This window comes from Buceros rhinoceros, unplaced genomic scaffold (assembly GCF_000710305.1).
Source record: "Buceros rhinoceros silvestris isolate BGI_N320 unplaced genomic scaffold, ASM71030v1 scaffold6995, whole genome shotgun sequence".
In the NCBI taxonomy this organism is placed as follows: domain Eukaryota; kingdom Metazoa; phylum Chordata; class Aves; order Bucerotiformes; family Bucerotidae; genus Buceros; species Buceros rhinoceros.
Genome location: NW_010413314.1, coordinates 5,896 through 20,830, shown reverse-complemented (window position 1 = coordinate 20,830; position 14,935 = coordinate 5,896). Strand labels below are relative to the sequence as shown.

The 14,935-nt window shown below is 55.7% G+C and overlaps 2 protein-coding genes and 5 non-coding genes across 7 annotated transcripts in view; 6 read left to right on the top strand and 1 right to left on the bottom strand.

Moving 5' to 3' along the window:
- Positions 1–469: 469 nt before the first annotated feature.
- Positions 470–541, bottom strand: TRNAA-UGC. The gene has a single exon. It is a non-coding gene; the product is annotated as a tRNA-Ala (tRNA).
- A 339-nt stretch (positions 542–880) lies between these two features.
- Positions 881–954, top strand: TRNAT-AGU. Its single transcript has one exon. It is a non-coding gene; the product is annotated as a tRNA-Thr (tRNA).
- Positions 955–6,295: 5,341 nt separating this feature from the next.
- On the top strand, positions 6,296–6,592 carry LOC104493907 (beta-keratin-related protein-like). Its single transcript, XM_010136672.1, has one exon. The coding sequence runs from the start codon at positions 6,296–6,298 to the stop codon at positions 6,590–6,592; it is 297 nt and encodes a 98-aa protein (XP_010134974.1).
- A 5,066-nt stretch (positions 6,593–11,658) lies between these two features.
- Positions 11,659–11,730, top strand: TRNAP-CGG. Its single transcript has one exon. It is a non-coding gene; the product is annotated as a tRNA-Pro (tRNA).
- Positions 11,731–11,941: 211 nt separating this feature from the next.
- TRNAA-CGC lies at positions 11,942–12,013 on the top strand. The gene has a single exon. It is a non-coding gene; the product is annotated as a tRNA-Ala (tRNA).
- Positions 12,014–12,717: 704 nt separating this feature from the next.
- Positions 12,718–12,799, top strand: TRNAS-CGA. The gene has a single exon. It is a non-coding gene; the product is annotated as a tRNA-Ser (tRNA).
- Positions 12,800–13,210: 411 nt separating this feature from the next.
- The window catches only part of FTCD (formimidoyltransferase cyclodeaminase), a 5,780-nt gene continuing 4,055 nt past the window's right edge, over positions 13,211–14,935 (top strand). The window contains exons 1-4 of the mRNA XM_010136671.1: positions 13,211–13,264; positions 13,891–14,074; positions 14,416–14,544; positions 14,731–14,819. Of these exons, the coding sequence (XP_010134973.1) occupies positions 13,211–13,264; positions 13,891–14,074; positions 14,416–14,544; positions 14,731–14,819 (456 nt within the window). The remainder of the gene's footprint in view (positions 13,265–13,890; positions 14,075–14,415; positions 14,545–14,730; positions 14,820–14,935) is intronic.

Here is a 14,935-nt window from a genome sequence, read left to right as displayed (position 1 = left end):
ACACACCCTGAGCCCCTCTCTGCTCCCCAGGCGCTGGCGGCAGGACCTGACCCCAAAAAGCAGCTACCAGGACACCGGGGTCCCTGGGCAGCAGTGCCCCCCTCCACCACCATCCCACTGGTGCCTGGGCAACTGGGTACTTTGGCTCGTTTGGGGGTATGATTCTCACTTAGGGTGTGAGAGATTCCGGGTTCAACTCCTGGGCAAGTCATGCTTTTGGCCACCCATCATCAGGCACAGCCACTCTCAGGCCAGCACCACCCTGAGCCCCTTGAGAAGGGAGACTGGGTGCCCTCACACCCTACAGTGCCCAGGGAGGGAAGGGAAACAGCTTGTCCCCAGGCTGGGAGAGCCCTGGAGCATCGCACAGCCAGTGTCCACAGGCAGCCGCAGAGCTTGTCACAGGTGTTGGGCGGGCTCTGCCAGCCCCACAGCCTGAAGGGCAGGGGTGTGGGGAGGCAAAAGGCCATGGAGATGCTGGGGGTTGAACCCAGGGCCTCTTACATGCAAAGCAAGCGCTCTCCCGCTGAGCTACATCCCCCTGCCTGCCATGGTGAGGGCTGGGGGCCTGGGTAAGTGCCCTCACCCCACCCTGCTGCCCCTCTGCCCACCACTCACCCTGTGCTGCCCAGTGGCAGATAGAGAAGGGTTTGGGGACGGGGTCACCCCACCCTGCTCCCCCCCTGCCCACCACTCGCCCTGTGCTGCCCAGTGGCAGATAGAGAAGGGTTTGGGGACGGGGTAGCCCGCACTGTGCCCAGAGAACCGTGAACTCCTGTGCCCTGCTCTGCCCCACTCTGCGGGGCAGCAGTGGGGAGCATGGGAGGGTGTGGCAGAAGGCTAAGGTGTGCTGGGACACTCCGCAGGAGTGGGGTGTGTGGGCACCATGGCTCAGTTGGTCAAAGCACCTGTCTAGTAAACAGGAGATCCTGGGTTTGACTCCCAGTGGTGCCTGGGCCTGGGGAGCTGTTTTTCCTCTCCGGAGCCCTCACCCCTGTCCCAGGTGACCCCTCACTTCCCCATTCATCAGCTGGTGCAACACAGGGGCATGAGGGAACATGGAGCTGCAAACGCTCGCCCAGCTGCCCTGCCACAGGCAGGGGACCAGCTGGATGCCATGGCTGGGCAGGGGGGCTGCGTGCCCAGCCTGGCTCTCTAGAGGTCACTGAAGAACCAGCCAGAGGTTTGCAGCTTTTAGTCAAAAAAGGGGGAAAAAATAAATCCCTAAAAACGGAGCTGGGGGGGGTGATGAGGTGGCTGAGTGCTGAAGGCAATGGACTGCTAATCCATTGTGCTCTGCATGTGTGGGTTTGAATCCCACCCTTGCCAGGCCCCTGAGGACCCCTGCCCAGTGGGTGGCTTTTTGTGCAGTCCGCAGGGTGGCCATCCTGCTCCTGCCTCTGTTTTGCTCTGCCATGGTAAATACACGCCTGACACTGGGTTGCTGCTCCCCCTTGCTGAACCTGCTCTCAGTTGCTCAGGGACCTGCGCTGCCCTTCTGCGCTGCCCTTCTGTGCTGGGCCCCATGCTCCTGCAAGAGCAGGGGACTGTCCCCCTTTGTTCTCCAAACCTACCTTCCAACCACCCTCCTGCCAGCCAGCTACATCTTCTCCAGGAGGCAAAGAACGAAGCTGCGGGCAGGGAAGGTCAGCAACAGGCTGGCCGTGTTGGCCAGGCAACAATGTGGGCATGGCCTGAGCCTGTGCTCTGGCTTTTTCCCTTCTGCTCTCTGTCAGCCTGTTTATTCCTTTCTGCATCTCATACACAAGCCCTGGGGCACCCCCCAGGACCCAAACGCCATCCTCAGACTAAGCTGTGTCTTGCAGAGCTGTGGCCATGTCCCAAAGGTGGAGGACTGCGTAACTGCCGTGTGTTGGCAGCTCCCTCCTGCGTCTGTGGCACTGCTTGCAGTTGAGGCTGCTGGGGAGAGGAGAGGGTGAGCTACTGCAAGATGTAGCAAAACCAGCCTGCTGTGAGGTCATTAACTGCCGCAACCCCGGTGAAATTGCAGAGGAGAGCCCTGCATTTCTCAGAGCGTGTCTGTCCTTCGATGCAGCTGAGGAAACGTGTTGTGCAGCCTTGCAGGTGCCTTCCCTGCTCCCATCCCTTCTTTCTGCAGATGAGGATGTGGCCAAGCAATGCCATGGCTTGGAGGCAAGGCAAGGTCATTCAGGTCAGCTCCGCACTCTGCAAGCCCTGCACTGGCTTTTTGACCTTCCCTGGGGCCATGTTTAATTCCCATGTTTTGGGGGAGATGCTCCTGGACACCAGCTGGGAGCTGCTTCCCTCTGTCAGCCTCTCCTAGGACAGAAACAGTGATTGGGCTGCAGGGAAATGTTGGCCCCATCCTGTCCCACTGCAACGAGATCCCACACTGTTTGGCCAGCTCTGCTCCCCTGGGAAAGGGGGACGTCTGTGCCTGGACAGCCAGGCGCCCTGCAGGAGGGATGCAGGAAATTTCCTGGGGAAAGGGCGTGGATTTCAGCGCATGGGGGTTGCAGCCCTGGAGAACCACCACCTTGCAGCTGGAGACAGTGAAATGGGAAGGGGTGCTGGGTGTAGACTTCTCCTGGGGTAGTGGTGCACGGCACAGGGGCTGCTGCAGCAAGGTAGGACCTGAGGCCTTGAAGGGCAGAGGCAGCCAGGAGAGGAGACAAGCTGACTCCCTTGGGACACCCTTCAGCACTGCTGGGCTCTGTCTGCTCCGGCACACCCGTGCCCCTGCCCTGGTGCGCGGTGACAAGGCCTCCTGAGGCAGGTGTGCCAGCCTCAGTGACACTGCGAAGCATCGGCCCACCTGGGGACCTGGCAATTATAGGGGACGTGTGGCAGCATGAAAGTGGGTCATCTGCAGCCCCAGGGTGGCACATAGCAGCCAGAGCCTGGTTCTGCCCCATGACACTGGCGGTGCTCTGCTCCCCAGGCTGGATGTAGTGGCCCTGAAGCACCCTGAGTCTTCTTGTCAAGGACACGGGGAGCCAAGGCTGCTCCGCGGCTACGGCGAGGCTGCGGCTGCTCCAAAATGTGCTTTTGCCTTTGGCTTTCGGGGTAAATATTGGGGCAGAGGCCAGCTTCCACCCTCCAGCTGGTCTCAGAGACATCTGGCCCTTGGGTTGTTGGAAATCCAAATGCAGGTTGCGGAAATTGGAATTGCAAAGTGCTGATGGGGCTGGTGGTGGGAAGGGAGAAATGGAGAGCTCTGGTCCTGGGCCATGTTTATCCTTGTGCCCTTATCTACAGTAAGAACAGCGGCCACACATGGCAACACATCCTGGATCCTTTGCAGAAGTTAAGAAAATGTGCCTGACATGTTTGGTTTCCCAAAATTTTCCCAGTTTTGTGGTTCCTCCAGAGAGAATCGTGTTTCAAACAGAATATGCTCATTACCTGAAATTAATAGGGGTTGGGAAAGGCAGTCCTTGTCCTCCTTCCAAATACCTGCATTTCCAGAAGACCTCTTTCCCCTGTGGTTTTCCTTTATTTTAATCTCATTCATGACACAAATCTGCTTATTTTAACTTCCTGACAGGTGCCTTTTTTTTTTTCCCCTTGTCCTTTTCTCCAGGCAAAGGACTTGTTTCAGCCCTCAGATCTACTCACGTTCAGCAACATGTCCTCTCTCTAGGTGCCTCCATGCATTTATTTCAATCATCGCTGCATCCATGGATGTTCTTCCAGGACATGATGGTCCGATGTGAGCAGAACGTCAAGTACTTAAACTGGATAAAACTGAAATGCAACATGAGGCTGCAAATCCAAAGATGCCAGCCTGTGTTTGGAAGCTGGAAGGGAGGAGTCCCCCAGGAAGAGCTGTTTTCCCTGGCATCACAGGATTGCACGGAGGCGCCAAAAGGAGAAATGGAAGATGATTAGTGACAGGGAAGAAACCCTGACCGACAGAAGACCTGTGGGTCCAAGGTGCACCTGTGTCACGATATTTTTTCAAGAGCGGTGCAAGAAGCAGCGAGGTAAAGCTTAAAATAAAGTCTCACATTCTGCTGTTCCCCGCATTGCCATTGAAGAGGTGGCGATGACCTCACAGCCTCCTGCCTTACTCCAGAAGGCTGCAAGGTCGCTTCTGTCTGAAGCACGTGTCCTCCACTGCACCTTAGAAAGGATGATTTCCCCTTTCCCCTTCCAGACTGATGTTAAAAATAGCTGCGCTTGACCCCAGCACCTTTGAAAGGCTTTTTTGCCCCGGCAGTCAGGGCAGGGAGCGGTCACTAGGGACAATTCAGTGCTATCAACTGTGGCTCGGGAAGGCCAAGTCACCTTCGGAACTAAAATGACCCCCAAAACCCTAGAAGGCCTGTCTTCAACAGTGACGCCGACAACCCCTGGCACCACGCATGCTTAGAACATGTACGCCAGTACTGCTGTGGTTTGTTCTGGGGCAGAAGATGCTTGTCCTTTCCTCTGGGCTCTGGTAGCGTGAAATGAAAAGCCTCCTTGAAACTTTCCTTGTCCCTGGAGCCTGACGGCTCATTCCCCTGTCTGGGACCACATCAGCGACTCCCTCTTCCCAGCGTGCAGGCGATTCACATGTAAGGGCAGGTCAGGACTGCTGCAACTCCCCAGCTGTTCAGCAGCCAACAGGCTTTTGCTGCAGCAACCCAGTGTCACGCTGCAGCCTGTAATTTAAAAAGTCTTGATGATGTCACTCCATGGCAAGGAAGCAGAGCCGTGAACTTCTGGCGCACTGCTGTCAGCATACCCAAAGAACAGGATGGGAAAGCTCTTGACCTTGGCAATCAGCTTGCTGCGCAGAATCAGCCAGTTTTGCTGTGTGACACCTTCAGGGGCAAACTCCAGAGCCTGTGATTACTTTGCTTTTAAAATTTGATCTGCCTTCCATGCAGAATTCATGCCCCAGGCATGTGGAATAATAACAATAAAAGAGCAGAATCCACTCAGTGGGTCCAAAAGTGTTAACAACTTGCTCATGCCAGGCCAGCCCACGTCTGGTGTCTGTGTCTGTAGTACCTGGGCAGCTGGGGCAGGAGAAATGCTCTCTGGCATTTTTCTCCCAGCATCCTGGCCCCTGCAGCCCTCCTGGTTTTCCTGCCATCGATGAGGCTGCAGTGGTAGGGTTTACCTGCAAACGCGTGTTTCTTGTGTTCAGCCCAAATCCAGCTCACCTCAGGTGCACTGGGGAGACGAGCAGGTTGTGCTTGGAGGAAGGTGGGGAGTGATGCGCTGGGTATGTGCCTGCCCTAAATTCTGCTGAAACACTCTTCTGCCTGGTGGCAAAGAGTTAAAATGTACTTTGGCCTTGGGTAAATGTACTTTGGCAAGGTAATTAGTGCCCTTAGCCTGAATCACTTCAACCTTGCTCAGTATTAAATGGAAGCAAAACATGATAGATGAAAGAGGGAACTGTTTAATCAGCCAGGGGAACTTTCCCAGAGAAAACTGCTGGTTGTCGGGGAGTTTCAGGCAGAAGGTATGCACCTGCTCCCCAGGGGGCCAGGACACCCTATAAAACCCCACACAACACCTGGCTCCACAACCCGCTCGCAGCTGCAGCCGCCATCTCCGTCTGGGTAAGTCGAGACAGGCTCCGTCTCCTCCCCACTGAGCTGTTGCTTTCACCGATGCCTTTTGCCTGGTCCTCCGCGAGAGCTCAAGGTTTGTTACCTGCCTTCCTCCTGCGTGTGGAGGATGTCGGGGAAGGGTTTATTTCTGCTCCAAAACAAGGAGCGCTAGGGGCTGTGGGACTCAGGGCTTGCAGGGTCCACAACCACGTAGCCAGTTGGGTGCTTCCTGCACACTTCTCCATGCTGAAGGAAAAAAAGAAAAGCACATGCCCGTGTCGCAGGGATCAATGTGTCCCAGTTTACAGAAGGGCATCAGAGGGCCCTTATATTTTGGGATGGGATGGCTCAGCTCACGTTAAGTCCAGCTTGCTCACATTGTATTTATTTAAGTGGGGTTTTTTGGATGTGTCTCAATATGAGCACTTTTTGTGAGCTCACAGGTGGGCAGCACGCAGGAGTGGGTCTGCTCTCAGTGCTCTCAGCATCCAGTGCCTCCAGCTTCCCCAGACATGCAGCTCAAACCAAACTCCTCGCTTTCTCCCAAGTGGGTTACAGGGTGAGGGAAGGGGGAAGCTGGCTCCTGCCCATTCAGGAAGTCTTCTTTCGGGTTTTCAAAACCGTCCAAACTCACCCACGCTCAGCTCTCCCACACCTCTGGTTATGGGAGCTGCTGAATGAGGGCTCAGCAGGGATGGACTGGCCTCTGCCTTGCATTTATGCCTTGGCTTTGGCTTTCAGGTGTACGTCCTCGCAAAGCGATGTCCTGCTATGACCTGTGCCTGCCCTCTTCCTGCGGTCCCCAGCCACTGGCCACCAGCTGCACCCAGCCCTGCTTCCGCCGCTGCGGGGACTCCACCGCCGTCATCCAGCCCCCCACTGTCGTAGTCACCCTGCCTGGGCCCATCCTCAGCTCCTACCCGCAAAACACAACGGTGGGCTCCACGGCGTCGGCGGCGGTTGGGAGCTACCTCCGGTGCTGTGGGGTGCCCATAGGCTCTGGCGGTGTCCGGGGTCTGGGGAAGGGGGGACTGCTGTGCCTGGGCGGTGGGCTGTAGGGGTGTCCCCAGTGGTCACCTCACCCTGCTGATGCCAGCAGAGTGGCTGCATCAGGAAGGGCAAACGAAGCACAGGACCAAGACTGGGGAAGAGGACTAAGGAAATGCCCATTGGTTTCCCAGCTGTAGGGGGCACCTGCAGCCCCCCCAGGAGGACGGGAGCTGTGTGAGCTTGTCACTCAAGTCTGCACCTCTGTGTACCTTTCTATTGCTAAGCCTTACCTGATATTTCCATGCGGGTGTCCCCCGCTGTGGTGCTGCACAGCACTTGCTGCTGGCTAGGCAAAAATGTTTATAGCAGGCTGTAGGCAGAGGGTGGTAGTCATGGGGCAGTGGGGCAGGGGAACACCTCACAGGGGTCAGCTTGTCCCGGAGTAGGGTTTGTTCATTTCTTTACTGAGCGCTGGAAATGCTATACTCTGAACTGGTTTATTCTCCTTCACCTTCTCATTAAAGTTGTGCTAGATCATAGCCTGAGTCTCTGTGGTGTTCTTGTGCCTCTGGTTTGGAGGGGTCACCTGCTCTGCAGGCAGCTTGTTGTTGGGGATGGGGGAGGTTTCTTTTTTGTTTGAAATGGGAGTTTCTGCTGCTCACCGCTGCACTGTGGAGACATGAGTTTGTGGTTTGCTGTCACAGCCCGAAGGCAACTTTCTCAGCCTGGAATCTTCTGCTGCTGCCCCAAAGCAAGGGTCTGCTTAAGGATGACTTCCAGCACAAGCAGACTTGTTGCCTGTTCCCCCGGGGAGGGGGGACATGAAGTTTTGACATTTCAAAATGGTATTTGTCCTGCATTTTGCAGCAATTTTTTGAGTGAGCTAAGGAGGGTGGATGTAGTGTCAGGGAACAAGGGGAGAAGTGAGCTCCTCAGGAGATGCTTCTTTGGATGGTCAGCCTGCACCCAACTCACCCAAAGTTTTATGGGTGACAAAAGTTCATAGGATCACAGAATGCTTTGGGTTGGAAGGATCCTTCAAAGGTCAGGGAAAGCCATCACTCCCTGGAGGTGGGTGCATCTGGCCCTGCACTCTGTGTCCAGCCCATCAGACACAGAGGGGTGCCTGAGTTGTGAAACACAGATCACACATCACAGAATCATCTGGTTGGAAGAGACCTTTAAAATCATCGAGTCCAACCATTCACCCTGCACTGCCAGGGTCCCTAAACCTTCAGTGGGACAGTGCAGGGTTATCCAGGTTTCCTCTGGATACAGGCATTTGGGAGCCCAGGTTTGTGACTGAGCATTGAGGCACCAGAGGCGTCGTGGTGAGAGGCATCCTAACACTTCTCATAGACACCAAGGATGAGGGACACTTAGAGCTGTGGTAATGCCATCAGGAAAGATATATAAACACGATAATAAGGACATGAAAACCCACAGTTGCCCTGTGGAAATTATACAGAGGCAAGAGCAAAAGGCGGACCAGCACTCCATGGGAGCTTCGCTCTGCTGCTGTGCAGGGAGAACTGCAGGTCCTACGCCTGCAAGCTGGTCACTTTGGTGAGGACAAGGATAACCACAGCCACAGCACACTGAGCTCTTCCCAAAGACTGGGAACTGACTCATTTGAACATGTTAGAGAATCAGAGAGTAATTGTTTTGCAGGGAGGGAGCGCAGGTGCCTCTGGAAGATGTCAGGCATTGAGTAAAGCCTCTTTTTGAGACACCACGTATCATCGAGCAGAACCTTTTCAGCTGATGGAAGGGAGAATAAAAGCCCTCCTACAAAGGGCTATTGTTTAAATCTTTTTTCATACCTTAAGCATTTTGGCAGCATGGCAATTTGCATAAAGCTTATGAGTGTTTATAACGAGGGATTATGCTGAGCTTGAAAGCATGTTGATTTTAAAAGACTTTGACCAAGCTCAACTGGTTTTATAGCTCAGGAGATCTGCACAGACATGCTCCTAATTTGGAGAATATCTATGTGGCAATTGCTTGATAGCGACAACACCAGGACAAGAGAAGTTTGGTTTCACATCCCTCCTCCAAGGACTGCTCAGATATTTGAGATGGGATGCAAAAATCTCCTGAACTCTGCAACGAGAAAAAGCATTGGATTTCCAGCAAAAGCTTCTGGCATCTGGGGCTGGTACATCTGTCTTCCATCAGTCTGTTGCACAGGACAGTCCAGGATGGAGCAAGGGCAACAAATCATAACATTTTTACATAGCTTTTCACTAAATGACTCCACTGGTGATGTTATACAGACTTTTTTTCTGAAGACCCAGTGTCTCAAAGGAGGTTAAACTCTGTGCAGGTCCTTGATTTGACTTGAATGTTGTGGTACCTTGGTGCAGACAGAGCCAGGGAAGGAAGAACTTCGGTACCCTGCAGGGCTCCCTGCCCTGAGTGACCTGGCATCCTGTCTCCCACACTCCCACAGGTGCCGTGACTCCCGACTGGCAGCTGTCCTGAACTCAGTCCGCCAGCATCCCCCCCAGCCAGTGCTTGCCCAGGGCAGGACTCTGCAAACCTGCTGATCAGACCCTGAACGCCGGGCGTGTGCCCTAAACGCAGCCCGCCAGCATCCCCCCCAGCCAGTGCTTGCCCAGGGCAGGACTCTGCAAACCTGCTGATCAGACCCTGAAATACAGGTTCCTGCAAAAACAGTGCAGCCAAAAGCGCTGGTGAGAAACAGGAAAATACATGCCAAGACTGAGATGAAAATAATGCTTAGCGGGTGGAAGGATGCCCGTGGGGGCAACAGCTGGGTCCTGAGGTTTGGTCCAGCATTGCCTACTCATGGCTTTTAACAGCAGTTGCAGCATTTCTCAGAAAAGCCTGGAGTGTAGCCCAGGCCATGCTGCATCTGTTGAGTTTCATGTCTTCTGTTCATCTCCCATCTTCCCTCACCTGCTCATGTCCTTGGAGGTCACCTTCTCCCTGCTGTCACTTAGCATCCTCCTCCTGCAGCAGTCGTTGCTTCCTGGAGACCCCTATTCCCCTACATTTTCTTTCTTCTCTTGCTTTGGTGAAGCCAACTGCACTGGCAGGGGTTAGAGTGAATGAATCATGGTGAAGTACTTCAGCTCAACAGGGCCTGGGAAGGTGATGGTGTAGGCTCCCCATCACAGGGTCACATCCACAGGTGTGTCAATCTCCTCTTTGGGGTGCATGTAACCATGGGGATACCCCAGCCTGCTCTACTGCGTGTGGCAAACAAGCTCGCTCGTGTTTGTCTGCATTTATGTACTTTGGGAAACCAACAGAAGAAGCCAGTGAGGATCTCACGTGGTGAGCATTTTCTTGAAACCCAGGGACGGATGAGGTGGGGAAAGGGGATGAAGTCATGAATTGAGTTGGAACATAGAGAAGCATAGAGAGTTTTCAAGGAAAAAGGAAGACTGGTGTGAGTGGCCAAGTGAATGGCACCGTCAGGTGTGGAAGCCCTGGGCAGTGTAGGGCTGGTGATAGGGATGGAGGGATTGGTGGTGGCTGGATGATTGCTGGGTCAACAAGATCCCAGTACATCAATCTGTGGCTTTTTTGCACATCCAGGTGAAAAGATAAAAACGCTGGTGACTCACAGCAGTGGGACAGGATGGAGGCAGATCCACCACCTGTGCCTTTGCTGGGTTGCAAAACCCATCCCAGCACCTACGTGCCAAGATGAGGGCAACACCAGGAAGGCGAGCTGGCCTCAACAGGCGGTTTCCATCATCCTCTTCACTGGGGCAAGGATTCCTGGCCAGAGCGCTTGGGGACATGTATCCTGGAGTCAGCAAGGTGGAGAGACAGAGCCCCTGGATCTGAGACCCCACAGGCATAGCAGACTGAGATGGGACTTGTTTGCCGATAAAAATATCCTTTCTTTCCCACCAAAGCCTTGCAACATAATTTCCCACTGAAGCAGAGCAATGCCTGCTGTAGGAAGGAGAGAGAAGCGGTTGCGTGGCTCGGATAAGAGGGAAGAGAGGGGACCACAGAGAGGACATCCCACCCAGGCACCCATGGACTGACAGCAGGGCAGGAGCTCTGGCTCTAGCAGGGGCTCTGGGAAGCCAGACAGGCGATGGCTCTGGCACGGGCTCTGGTTCTTCCCCAGGGCTGAAAATCCCATAAAGCAAGAAAATAACAGGCCGTCCCAATGCATGAGTCATGGGGAAGCACGCAAATCCAAAGGTGGTGGCATCCTGGTCTAGCCCTCCTGGTGCTGCCTGTGGGAGTGGGACTTGCAGCCTAGCGAACCTGCAGTCCTGCTGGCACCACCAGCACTGTGCCTCACCCTAAGCTCACATCATCGCCAGACGCTGCTCCTGGCTGTCCTACACTTCCTGCTCCTCCAAGCTTCTCCCCAGGGAGGGCAGCCCTTGGGGAGAGACAGGGACAAATGCAATAGAAGTGGAGCCCAAATCCCAATGGTTTACGAGGTCCCGGGGGTGAAATACTTGTGGATTTGTGTTTCAAAGTCAAGTGCTGTTCAGTTAACTATTCCAAGCTCTTAATTTACATTTGCTAAGAATTAGGTGTCTGCTCGTTTCCCAGAGAGGAGGAGGGTGATCTGGTTACTGCTGGTGTCAGCACTGGGTACCTGGGGCTGAAGGAGGTAGGCAGCCGTGAGGGGTTACCTGGCCTCAAAACCATGGAGTGCAGCTCCTCCCCACACCGAAGGGATTTGCTGGGCAGGGGGCAGGTTTGGATGTGCCCCAAGGAGGGACCCCTTGTCCAGGCACAACCTGCAGTGCAATATAATCAGTATCGGAGGCTCTTTGCCTGGCTCCCCCTGCAGCTGCTCTGCATGGACTGGCTCCTTGATGAGCTGGGGAGCCCTGGTGCCAGCACCTTGCTGACCCCCACAGTTGGCAGCTCCAGGGGGCTGGGGAAAAAAGAACAGCCAGAGGAATTTGCCTGTAGCATGGCACTCACATTTCCTGTCCCTTGTCCCAAAGCCATACTGGCACTTGTGGGGCAGGGTAGATGGAGGTTGTTAGCCCCAGAACCATGTGAAATGGGTCTCTGAGGGGTGGTGATGGGAGATGGGGGCACCCAGGAAACATCACCTTGTGCCCAGCACCATGGGTGGAAGCAGCATAGGGGATGAGGGCACAGAATGTATCTTTATCTTGGCTCGTTGGTCTAGGGGTATGATTCTCGCTTCGGGTGCGAGAGGTCCCGGGTTCAACTCCCGGACGAGCCCTACTTTTGGGACACCTTCTGCTTTGGAGACTGCATCTGTCCCACTCTCTGCAGACTCAGTGGATGAGGTCGGCCCTGGCATCCCCCAGCTGCCTGCAAAAGGCACCCCGTGTTGTGGTCATGGGGATTGTCTCTCAAATGACACTGGTTTTACCAAGTTTGGACACTGCAGCTGCAGTGCCACGGACCTGCCTGGACACTTCCCTGGGCAGGGGGATGTAGCTCAGCGGGAGAGCGCTTGCTTCGCATGTAAGAGGCCCTGGGTTCAATCCCCAGCATCTCCATGGCCTTTTGCCTCCCCAGACCTTCCTCCTGCATGAGGACAATGGTGATAAACTCCACTGCTACTTCTGGAAGCCATCCCCAAAGCAGACTCCTTGAACCCTGCCCCATGGCCGCCAGGCAGAGCTGCCTAGCTGGATGTGGGGGCAGCAGGGCCCCCAGTACCCCACAGCCCCCTTCCCATCCAGGATGGGACAAGCCCTGACAATGGCTGAGCCATGTCTCTTTGCCCATGGGGACCTCACTTCTGACACTGGTGTGACCCTCCTTACAGAGGGGACATGGCACCATTGCCCTCTTGATGACCGTCCCTGCAGGGGCTGTGCCTGGTGGTGAGTGCCCAAAAGAAGAGGGGGGTGGGGCTCGTCTGTGAGTTGAACCTGGAACCTCTCACACCCTAAGTGAGAATCATACCCCTAGAGCAACGAGCCAAGGTGCCCAGCTGCCCGGGCACCCCTGCCTTGTGACAGCAATTGGGGTGCCAGGTTGGGGCACCGTTGTCCAGGGACCCCAGTGTCCTGGTAGCTGCTTTTTGGGGTTGGATCCTGCCGCCAGCCCCTGGGGAGCAGAGAGGGGCTCAGGGTGTGTGTGTGGATGCACTGACCACCCCAGCCACTCCACGCTTCCCAGAAAAATGGGGTCCCCTGGGGGATCAGGGGGTGCTTGGAATGGGGGGCAGGTGTCCCCCCTGATGCTTGGGGCTGGGGCTGTGATGGCCGAGGGGTGAAGGCGTTGGACTCGAAATCCAATAGGGTTTCCCTGCGCAGGTTCGAATCCTGCTCACAGCGACAGATTTTACCTACTGCCCCTCTGCCCTTGCTGGGGGTCTGGAGCTGACCACGCTGGGTGTACTGAGGAGCAGCTGTCCACCACCCTTGTGGAGTGCTGGTGGTCCTGTCGCTCTGCCTCAGACAGGAGCAATCTGTCCCCTCTGGCAGCCACAGCATGGTGCCGGGCTCAGCAGATTAGCAACGGTGAGTAATTAGTGTTAAATGCTGGCCCTGGGACCTGCTCCAGGTGCAGCAGTTGTTTATGCAAGACCCTTTCTGACTCTGGCCACGGATCGATGCAGTTAATGAGAAACCCTAGCTCGGGGAAGAGGCAGTGGGCTGGGTGCTGGGAGGATTTTGCTCCGCAGTGGGACAGGAAAGGGCAGGCAAAGCCCCAGGACACAAGGAGCGCAGGCAGACCCTGGGACCATGGCCAAGCTGGTGGAGTGCATCCCCAACTTCTCGGAGGGGAATAACAAGGAGGTGAGGGGGTGTGTGGAGGGGCCGAGGGTTGGGCGATGCTGGGGTCTGGACAGCTGGGCTGCCCTGATGGTGCAGCTGTGCAGGCAGCACCCACTGCCGGGCCCTGCCTGGCCTCCTCTGAAGTGCTGAGCACCTTACCCTGCCTGGACAATGCTGAAAATGCCCCAAGGCAGCCCCTGCTCCCTTTCGCATCTTGGTGAGAAGTGCAGGCTCAAACCAAACCCCTCCCCACTGCCAGCAGGTTGCCCAGGGTGGTCTGGAATATCCCTTTAGAGAAAAATTGCTTGCAGTTGTTGTGCCAAAACATGTAATCCATGTTAATGGCATCTGTGCTGGGCATCACCCCTAGGCTGAACTTTGGCCCTGGTCCGGGTAGGGGAGTTCAGCAAACCCCACACTGCAATAATACTGCTGCTTCTCCCAGGGAACAGGCTTTGCAAGTCTGTTTTCAAGCTGACAGGGGACAGTAGCTTCAGGACAGCAGTTCATGATGGTGCTCTCCAACATGCAGCAGCAGCTGGTGGGAAGGGGGAGAACTGAGAAAAGGCATCCCCCACCTTGCAAAGCTGGGACTGCAGAGGAGTCCAACTGTATCACCTGCCTTTCCCTCCTCTGCCATCTGGCAGGTGATCGATGCACTGGCACAGGCCATCTCCCGGACGCCTGGCTGTGTGCTGCTGGACGTGGATGCTGGTGCCTCCACCAACCGCACCGTCTACACTTTCGTGGGATCCCCTGAGGCCATTGTCGAAGGGGCACTGAGTGCAGCCCGCGTGGCCGGGCAGCTCATTGACATGAGCCGGCACAAGGGTGAGCTGGGGGTGGGTGTGCAGAAGATGGTCTGGGGACAGAGCATCACTTGGCTGTGGTGCGTGGTCAGCTCGGGGTGCACCATGCACGGCTGGAGGTAAAGTCAGCTGCCAGTGGCCAAGCATGGCATGTTGCTGCACCTGCAGCAAGCAGTGCTGCTGGGATGGGTGGTGGTGAGACCGTGCAAAGCTCTTGCTCATCCTCCTCATCCATAGAGGCTGAATCCCTGCTGCGATTCCCTCGTGATGGCCCAGCCTGCAAAAGAGGCTGGGAAATGTCCATCTTCCCTCCTTGTCCACTTGCTTTTCCCATCTCCCATCTTATATCTGCCTCATCACCAGGTGAACACCCTCGCATGGGGGCCCTGGACGTCTGCCCCTTTGTGCCAGTAATGAACGTCGGCATGGAGGAGTGTGTCACCTGCGCCCATCTCTTCGGGCAGCGCTTGGCAGCGGAGCTGGGGGTGCCTGGTGAGTGGGGGCCAGGAACCTCAGCCCGTCCTTTCCCACCCCGCACTCTTCCAGCTGTGGAGAAACCGCACACCTTTTGCAGAAGATTAACCAAATAGTGTTTTCTCCCAAATGGACAAAACTGGACCCTGTTAGGTGACCAGCCTTCCCGGCAGAGCTCTCACCCAGCTCTCTCTCTCCTTGCAGTGTACCTGTATGGGGAGGCAGCGCGGGAGGAGAGCAGGAAAGCCCTGCCTGACATCCGTGCTGGGGAGTATGAGGCACTCCCTGAGAAGGTGAGCCTGGCAGCATCCGACCGGGCTGCACAGGCCAGGCAGAGCTGAGCTGCACCTCCCCACCTTCGGGGAGAGTGCTGGGGACTGGCAGGGTCCCTTCACACCAAGAGTTCCTG

What these genes read in the sequence shown, in the direction of transcription:
- LOC104493907 (XM_010136672.1), top strand. Translation starts at nt 6,296, where the DNA reads ATGTCCTGCTATGACCTGTGCCTGCCCTCTTCCTGCGGTCCCCAGCCA.